The sequence below is a fragment of the Poecilia latipinna genome, unplaced genomic scaffold (assembly GCF_001443285.1).
Source record: "Poecilia latipinna isolate Pla-1442-1.1 unplaced genomic scaffold, P_latipinna-1.0 Scaffold100, whole genome shotgun sequence".
Taxonomy (NCBI): Eukaryota; Metazoa; Chordata; class Actinopteri; order Cyprinodontiformes; family Poeciliidae; genus Poecilia; species Poecilia latipinna.
This window is the reverse complement of record NW_015112716.1, coordinates 471,480-481,125: the sequence shown is the minus strand read 5'-3', so window position 1 is coordinate 481,125 and position 9,646 is coordinate 471,480. Positions and strand designations below refer to the sequence as shown.

The window sequence follows — 9,646 nt, the reverse complement described above, 5'->3', positions numbered from 1 at the left end:
TAAACACAGGAGAGCACAACACTGATACCGAACAGATAGGATCAGCTCCAGGCTACTGTGGACCACAGGAAGTGAAGTCATGATGCAAGCAAAACACCCGTATAATCAAAAGGTTCACACATCACGTCACTTTTTTATATATCTATGCACAGATTCACATTCTGCTTATCTAATCCTGGCTGCTGTTTTCCTGAGCAAAAAGGAAAAAAAAGAGCAAATGTACTGCTGAGACTTGATAATTAACACAAAAGAAGATAAAAGAAGGGGAAGTGCAAAACTAATCCAGGCGAGAGCAAGAGGGAGAGCCGAACTCCTCCAGGCCTATTATAGGGATAGGAATGTGTTTGCACAGTCAACTTGCCAGGTTAAACAGGAGGAAACCAAGAGGTAGCAGTAATTCTCATCACATTAACGAAAAGAAATAAACTAATATGAACAAGTGTTTCCCGACTGACTGAAGGGACCTCAAGCCACCTGCCTGACTAGTAAAAATATATTTTTAGACTGTTTGAAGACGATTCTCTCTACTTCAGGTCCATCATGTTAATGTAAAACCATGAAGGCCTCGAGGGATTTCAATAACCTTTGATGTGGGACTTCTTCTCAGATGCTGCATAAGTTAACTATTGAAGTTTGTGGGTAGTGTGGACATTTACAGTACTGTACTCTGCAAAATAAACTTTTTCACTTCAGAGTTTCTGCGGGTTTCACCAACTCCAACTTCTTAAGGCCATTATGAATTGAATTTAAGACAAATATATCCACAGAAATATACAGATAAATAAATTCGCACTTACCCAAGATAGTCGCAAAAAGCTATCCTGCTCGCTAGCTAGCTAGAAAGGGTAGTTAGCTATTTAGCGGTCTCGAAAAGACGTCTGAATGCTCCCCAAACTCCCGCGAGAAATAAAAATACATAGAATATGCAAGATTAAATAGTCCTATGATTGACATATTAAATGCCAACTTACTTTTAAAAAAAAGTAAACTTAATAAATTCGCCTTAATTTTAGCTACATAAATTTAAGACTTTTTAAGGATGCTCGGACATTATGTCACGCTGCACGTACAAACTTTAATTCGCCTCATGATTGTTTTTGTTGTGCATAATTTTGAAGGGGAAGGAAAACAAACATCCCTCTGCAGCCGACTGAACTCAATCTCTTTACAAGGAAGAATGAATACATAGAAAGTCTTGCAGCGGAAAGTGCAGCAACAGTTGGCTCTGTAAAAGAGCAGTTCGATGTTCAGCAGGTTTTGGACGAATATCTGCTCCAACAATTTTCTAGAAAGAGCCTGACAGAAAACACACGGGGAGTTGTGGAGTTCTACAAAGTACTGACTTGGGTGGATTCCGCACAAGCATGCACATTGTGGAGAAACCATTATGAACCCCCTTCACAAATCCCACTAAGATGCATTAAAGTTTGAAAACAAAACGTGGAAAAGCTAAAGGGGTGTGACCGCTTGTGCAAGGCACTGTAAATCTGTCCAGTGTTTACAGAAACTACAGTGGAAGGAAGCAGCTCAGTTCCCTGACTGGATGTTGCAGGGGTGGTGCCACGAAATGAAGCTGTGGGCGGGCGGAACCAGGAGGAAACCACGGCTCCCTCCCTCCACCACCAGCACCACCACCGTCCGCCTGCCCAGATCAACACAATCATATCAGATTTTAGGTTTTGCACAAGTTGATTTGAAAATGCAATCACTACTTGAAGTTGCTTGATGTGCAATATCTCAACTGATAAGATCCCAACCGGAGATGCAACTTATAGTTATTGATAAGTGACTCATGCGTGGTGCAAATGTAGCTCTCAGTCTGTCAGCAGCTTCATGTGCAGCCAGCAGATAATCGCCTTTAGAGGCATGGAGAGACAAGACGAGGTGTTATTAGCTTGTTGTACCGGGGAAAGCCTGTAGCTGCATGTACAATATTTAGCTGAATGACTCCACTCACTGTCGTTGTGAGTCTGTCAAAGAGCCTCTCCTCTCAGCTGACCCGAAACTGCTGCGGCCATCAATTTTTAATTTTGTTTATCCCGACGTCCCTGTTATCCCTGAGCGAGAAGGAGGCGGCATGACTTACAAACAACCCCACACGCAAGCACACATGTCGGGTTGTGTAATGAAACATGCCCGTGGATACGCACACCGCTTCAGACTGCCAGCTAAGTTTCAGTACTCACTGCGGCTGTGCCGACCCCCTCGTTGTGAAAGAAGAAAAAAGGCCAGTCACAGATCTTCTCCAGTTTTTCTGCTGCTGTCAGCCATCAAAGTGACGCCTCGGAGCGCAACTGAATCCCAGATATGATTTGAGGCTCTCTTTAAGGGGTGTCTCCCTGTTTTTCCGTGTCTGTCTCCCTGTCTCCGTCTGTATCTCCTGCCTATCTTTCCCTCTTTTCCGTCTTTGCCAGCTCTTCCCACTGGTGACTTCCCCGCTAGTGATGCGCCGCCCATAGCTGAGCCGGCTATATTTGCTAGCTCATTTTGGGAAGGCTTTGCATTCATACTGTGGACAACGGTATGAATGCAGATCGCAACTCTGGATAGAGGAAAAATAAATTGTGCATGCATTTGTAGGTAAACATATTTGATGCTGTCAAATTTATGTCTTTTATCAAATAACAGGTACAATTACTGTGATACATAGCTTAGTATAAATTTTAAAATAATCTGATTTTTTTCCATTGATGTTTTATTGCATTATTTTAGCGTCAAAAATTGATTTTAATTAGTTGTTCAGGATATAAATAAATAAATAAATAAATAAATAAATAAATAAATAAATAAATAAATAAATAAATTTCGTTCATGTTGAACCTAGCCAAATGATACGGATCCCGGAAAAGAGGTGGAATTCCCATCACTGTTCCCGGTTGCTTTCCTGCTCTGGCACTCCCGTGACGTCAGGAAGATGGTGCGCGCGCCTGGACACGCTCAGTTTCCAACCAGTGCTCCGACTGGGTCTCGTGCACGCCACTATAAACTACATTTAAAAAATGACAACTCTTAAATTTCGCCTTCGTCCTGCTTATTAGCCAGATAACAGAAGTCTGAGACATAATATTAATGGATTCAAAAATCTTTAAATTATAAGTTAACGATAGCATATTGCTCGGAGCTAAATTGAATGAAGTCGACAAAGCAAATGTATCTCAGTGCTGGTAAAATGTTATTAGAGGACATTTTGTTAATTGTAGCTAAACAAATGTTTTATTTAATTATCAAATTTGCAGTAAAACAGTCCTAATTAAATGTTTGTTTGTTTTTTAAATTAAATCAAATCAGTTAATGCAATATTAATTATAAGGAGGATTAAAAGTCTATTTACAAATGAGATGTGGCTTTACAAAAAGAATAATCAGCGAGTCTCCCAAGAGGTCCCATCGTAACTCTGGAGGAGCTGCAGAGATCAACAGCTCAGGTGAGAGAATCAGTTGACAGAAGATTTACAGGTTTGTAAATCTGATTTGACTAGGCTCCAAAGTCAAATAAAATTAAAGATCTCTTTGTTAACTGCTAAATTAATATAGTCTCAACTAGTAATCTCTGCTGTGAAAACATCTCTTAGTGGTACAAACAGCATCAAATCAGCACCAGAAGAGATGGCCTTTACAAAAGCAGGCATCACGGTTCATTGGTGATAGATATTATTTGTGACATCATGCCCAGAAAGCAATACCAGTGGCATTAACATTAACCTTCAGCCTCAGATGAATGTTTTCATCTCTGTCACATACTCAGAAATTCATAAATGTCTCCTGCAATCACTTCAGACAGAGAAAAGCTTGTGGATTATTTTTTGTTGTCAGATTCAAAATCATGCATTAAACTGGTTTAATTTTCTCTCCAAAAATGTATTCAACTGACTTTAACTAAGTATGTCAGACTGATGCTCCAAAGCAACACGTCAGATGTTGCATGTATTTGCCCAATTCAGTGTATTTGAAGAGCAAATTGGGCTTATTTCGGGATTATGTCTCTAATCCGCACAATTATCCATCATCCTAAAGAAAACCAGACGTTGACCTTCGTCAGAGAGACACAGAGTCAAACGTTTACAGTGTCCCAGTTCCCTGGGCGCCAGTCAGTCAGAAAGCTGTGGTAAAAATAACCCACTGGCTTAAGTTCCCCTTGAGAAAAACACATCAGTGGAGGTGGACTGCTGCAATTTTCTAAATCCGTGTCCACTAATTTAACCAGAAGTGGGAACTTCTGCTTGCTGGATGTGCATCTTTCATTTCTGTCACGATTTAAGAAATTCAGCAGCAAGTTAGAGATAAGTGGAAGCATTTGTATTCACACAAGGGTAAAATAGATCAAAATAAGAGTTTACAGCATTAGGAAATTGTGCAGTTATTAAAATCAGAATGCTCAGATTAAAACAAATGTGCAACAGCATAAGATAATTGAAAATGTACAAAATGTGTGTATTTGTCCTTAAAAAAAACAAATTATAAAACGCAAAAAAATGTGCAAACAAGAGCAGAAATGTTATTTGAAATAAAAGAAAGCATGCAGAAAAATTCTGCAAATAACACATGTATCTAGTATTTGAACAAAAAGAGGAGGCTCTGTCCCAATAAGAAATGCATGTCACACTTAGCGTAGTTTTAATCCAGCATTGAAATCCCGATAAAATCCACTAAAGTTTGCGGCTATGGTATGGAGGAAAAATATTTGTAATATTAGTCTGGTTCAATAAAAATCCTGTGATCTTCATTTATTCTTTGTCTTCAGATATTTGTTCCTCTGCTGTGAGGGACCCGATGAACTGATACCCTAATAATGGAGTTGAACATTTATTAAACGTTAGTGCCACTTAGTGGTCAGATTTGAGTATTGCAGGAAAATGCACAACAAACGGTGACTCATTTTCAGACTACTGGGGCCATCTGGCAAAATTAAGAGAATGATTCACACTATTCTGAACTTCATAGTCAGACATGTTTCCCCTTACCTCTTACTGTAGCTTACGGTTTTCTTACAGGGGAGATAACAAGACTATCCCCATAATAATAATCATATATTCCAAACACAGGGTATATTTTTGGTCTGTGAATGGATGAAATACCTGCCACTGAGGAAAGACATTATCTCAGAGGTGTTGTCTCCATGAATGAACCTTCTGTAAATGTGCATATCTCAGACCTGGCTTCCACATCGTAGAAAGAGACTTTAGCCTCCTCGTAGTCAACAAACACCCCGATGGTCTGAATTTGATTCAGAAACATGTTTCTTGGTGTGTTTAATATCCACGCCCCATCCTCAGGGGTAGGAATGGAGTTAATCTCTCTGTTAATATACTCTTTGACCACTCCTACGAGCCATCTTTTACAGTTGCTGACCTGGACTTCATAGTAGAACCTGCCTGACGAAAACCCCTCCTTTGCCAGTACATAAGGCAGGTATTTAAATGGCCTGCCAAAGAAAGAGGAGAAGATCTGCTGATGTCCACAAAAGGTCAGTCGCTTCCCATCGCCAGACACCTTGAGCCAATTGCTGGCTGTGTAAGGGTCCAGAGTCACGTCCACTGCATTGCATTGCTGGATCTTCATCAGCTCGTCCTGAGGCTGACTCCACAGCTCGGGTAGAAGATTATCGCTCATATTTTCAACTGCGTGTGACTGTGTAGGGGCATCACAGGAATCAGGCGACCTAACCTTTTGGATCAGCATCTTCATCTCATTTCTGAGCGTTTCTTCAATCTGACCAACTGACTTTTTCACCATCTCTATATGGCCATGCTGACCAATGTCAGGAATGTCTTGTGTCATTCGCAAAATGGAGTCAGTAGGTTGGTCCATCAGATGAGTGTTCTCAGACATTACATTGAATGGGTAGTTCTGCAGCAGGTAGAGATAGTCTTCTGACTGCATAAGTTGTTCAATGTCACATCGTAGTCTTCTCACACCAGAAATGCCTTGCTCCAGCAGAGTTGTCTGATCTTCGGCTTGTTTCTCTATGTCTTTCTGCTTCTGCTCAATCGCCTCAACCAGCTCACCCTGATATTTTTGTACGGAGGCAACGAAAGCGGTTAAAATTTGTACAGTTTCTCTGATTTCATCCACTGCAGTTTCCCTGCTCTTTTCCACAAAGCATCTGATATTTTTAACACTTAGAAATGAAAAGATCTCCGTCTTTCTCATCTCTAAGGTCATGTTCTCGTACATGCCTCTCCTGTCTTTGAAGGCGCGCTCCAGTGGGACAGCCTCGTGCCCCGTGTGGTCGTCGTTCAAACACATCATGCAAACACACTGCTGGTCTGTGCGGCAGAAGAGCTCCAGCATCTTGTCGTGCTTCTTGCACACCCTGTCCTCCAGGTTGGACACAGGATCGATCAGCTTGTGCTTCTTCAGGTTCTGGTGGGACTCCAGATGTGGCTTACAATACGAGGCCAAACACACCAGGCACGTCTTGTGGGCTTTGAGCTTCGGCTTGGTGCAGACATCACATGGCACCTCTCCTGGTTGGGCGACAATCTTAGGTCCACCCTGTACTCTCATGCGGTTGAAATGCTCCACCACATCTCTGAATTCTGTGTTGACCTTGAGCTCTGGTTTATTACCCAACCTTCTCTTGCAGAGTGGACACTGCGCATTGTCCTGACTGTTCCAGTACTGGGTGATGCAGCCCTTGCAGAAGTTGTGTCCACACGGAGTGGAGACGGGCTCTTTGAACTCACCCAGACAGATTGAACACAGGACCTGTTCTTCATACAGGATGCTGCAAGCTGAGGCCATGTCTGAAAAGGATAAAATGCATTTAAAATGTTGAAATTAATGCTTTATGAGTGCACTGCTGACACTCCTTTTGCTCTGTCCTACCATAGTAAATACAGAAGATTGAATCTACTCAATTTTATTTCAGATCATAATGCAAAATTTAATGTGTGAAAAAGATAAACTTGTGTAAAAACAAAATGCATGTTTTAGATAATTTTATATATTTTAGGGGGGAAACAGTGATCCATACCAATTCAGTCCTATGTGAAAAAGTATTCACTTGTGTCACTAAGGCATGAATTTACCACATTTTCGAAAGTTGAGTTTATTCACAGGTAAAAGGTTTTGGAGTAGCCTAGTCAAAGTCTATCTAGATTTTAATCTCGATTCTGTAGTTCAGAAACGTTCTATCACTCAACTGAAATAAAAATTTCTCCACAGTAAAAAAAACATCAAAACAAAGCAAAACAGAAGAAAAGTGATGCAGCTGTTGTGGCTCAAACAACTTGGGTTATTTATATCTCATATTAAAACATTAGTGATTTAAAATATTTAAGAGTGACAACAAAGTTAGAAAGCTGGAAGAAGATAAACATATTTTCACAGGATTGTAAGACTAAGTGATAACTTTATTAACCTAATTAACCCTTATTACTGTAGTTGATTTAAGTAATTTCACTTTAAATCTACAATTTACTGCTTAAGTGCTAAGCAATAGAGTGTATACTTTACAATTATATCTTAGCTCCATGTTACTAAGATTACTTTATTGCCTTCTGCAATAGTGTATAAATTTTGCTATGTTTATATTGTGTTCGATCGGGCATTCATTACGTTGTCAAAATACTTTATATCGGCTAACTTAGGGACTTTGTGTCCTTACATAACCTTCTGAGATAGAAAAACGTGTGACTGACTCCCAGTTCTTGTTTTGAAACACAGAAATACACACTGTTTTGTTCAATTTGCAGGAAAATTAACCATAAAACGAATACAGTTTGTCCTCATGATTACTTTAAAGACTCATCTCCTAACCTGTATGTGCAAAGTCAGACAGTTTTGTTTATAGTTTCTCAGTTTGAGAAATAAACGTGTTTACTGTTCTCTGGATCTACCATAATAGTCCAATATTCTCTATCTTTTCAATCCGTGCGGATCTTTAGTAAACTTCAAACTATGTTTATTTTTACTCTTTCTAAAATTAGAGCTAAACAAAATGGGTTTAATACCTGCTGAGCTGCTCGTCCTTTGAATAAGAAACGTTTCCCTTCAGACATGTAGGTTTCATTTCTCTGCAACTGTTGCACAGTCAGATTCTGCCCGCCTCTTCCTCTCCAGGGAAAAGAAATGACACAGACAGCTGCTTTTCATTTGTTGGGCAGTCTGATTCCTTTTTTCTCTCTCTCTCTCAACAGGAACCGTGGACAAAGAAGAAACTTCATATCACAAACAGTTTTACATTTAAATCTGTAAAGGTATTTTCAAATTGTTAAATATATATGTTGCAGCATAAAAAAAGCAAAAAGTAGTGGGGTATTTTATGGACAGGTAAACGCAGGTTAACTTATGCCATTAATTGGCATAAGTTAATGAATGAAATCATTTATCTCAATAGGTGGAATATAAACTGAATCACCTTATGAGCATTTATGACACCTCAAAGACAACTGGGAATAGACAGTGGATGAATGGACAGAATTTCTAATTTTCTAACATGAATAAAAAAATAAAAAAAATCAGATGCCTTACCGATAGGCTCCTATTGAGGAATTTCTGGAACAACTATTGTTCCAGAAATTTCTGGAACAGTAATTGTTTATTGTTCCAGAAATATAAATGTACTTAAAAAATGTTTAAAACAAAAAAAAAATTCAGTATATATTTATATAGTTGTATATAAATATATAATATAAAAATGATCTTTCTCTTAAGAGAGAAAGGATCATTTATATTTGATGGGTATTGTTTCCTAACGTTACCTGCAAAAGAAAATGATTAGTGACCAAATGATCGCAGAGGGCTTACATTCAAAGGCTCTGGTCCAGGCGGACATTGACGTCAATCTGTGACGTGGGATTTGGGGTTTGAGTTCGTCGCAGGAGGGTCACGTGACCAATGACCAGATGATTAGTTGCAGGCTACCGCACAGTCATTGCACTATATTTGAATATAGGGTATTTTATTTATTTTTTCGTCTTAAAGTTTAATTATTTTCAAAGCGAAGCATTTAAAAAAAAAAGTCTGTTTGAAAATTGGGATTACTGTTGATTCCTTCCACTGGATTTGGGATACATCCAAATCCAGTGCGATTCAGAGTGAATCAAGATATTTAAATAAATTTTGGATCATTTTAATGAGTAAAACTAAAAACTGAAGAGATTAAGCATAAATGTACTTTGGCTAATCGATATTGTACTTTTTTTTTAAATCATTTTTTTACCCAGAATATACATTCCTTGACTTCTTAAATATATTTTCTGTAAGATATACATATCCTGTGGTATTTTGTTGTGTTATATAGATATATCTAGATATCTATGTAGATATACATAGATATCTATATCTTCAACCGCTCTCTACCTTTCGAGAGAAAGGATAGAGAGAAAGGATCATTTATATTTGATGGGTATTGTTTCCCAACGTTACCTGCAAAAGAAAATGATTAGTGACCAAATGATCGCAGAGGGCTTACATTCAAAGACCTTGGTTCAGTCGGACATTGACGTGAATCTGTGACGTCGGATTCGGGCTTTGAGTTCGACACAGGAGGGTCACGTGGTCACCAATGACCAGCTGAGCCAATCAGGTGCAGGCAACCGCACAGTTCTCATTATGTACAGTATTTTAATGTAGACCCTTTTCCTTTTTCGTCTTAAACGGTAATTATTTTTCAAAGCGAAGCATCTCAAAGAAAAACGTCA

The 9,646-nt window shown here is 39.0% G+C and overlaps 2 protein-coding genes across 8 annotated transcripts in view; both read right to left on the bottom strand.

Annotated features, from left to right (window-relative positions):
- The window catches only part of LOC106944012 (ELKS/Rab6-interacting/CAST family member 1-like), a 78,487-nt gene extending 76,040 nt beyond the window's left edge, over nt 1–2,447 (bottom strand). For 5 of the 7 annotated variants that reach the window (XM_015027307.1, XM_015027312.1, XM_015027301.1 and 2 more), the window contains exon 1: nt 2,187–2,446. The gene's annotated coding sequence lies outside the window, so the exon portion shown is untranslated. Of the gene's footprint in view, nt 1–797; nt 867–2,186 lie in introns of those variants that run through there. The other 2 variants (XM_015027288.1, XM_015027295.1) reach the window with 2 other exon arrangements.
- A 2,537-nt stretch (nt 2,448–4,984) lies between these two features.
- Nucleotides 4,985–8,013, bottom strand: LOC106943531 (E3 ubiquitin-protein ligase TRIM39-like). Its single transcript, XM_015026843.1, has 2 exons — nt 7,955–8,013; nt 4,985–6,745 (listed from the first exon to the last, which is right to left on the bottom strand). Exon 2 carries the CDS (start codon nt 6,741–6,743, stop codon nt 5,094–5,096), a length of 1,650 nt encoding a protein of 549 aa, XP_014882329.1. The 5' UTR covers nt 6,744–6,745; nt 7,955–8,013; the 3' UTR covers nt 4,985–5,093.
- Nucleotides 8,014–9,646: the final 1,633 nt, after the last annotated feature.

Coding starts and splice junctions, on each gene's coding strand:
- LOC106943531 (XM_015026843.1), bottom strand. CDS start 6,743: ATGGCCTCAGCTTGCAGCATCCTGTATGAAGAACAGGTCCTGTGTTCA.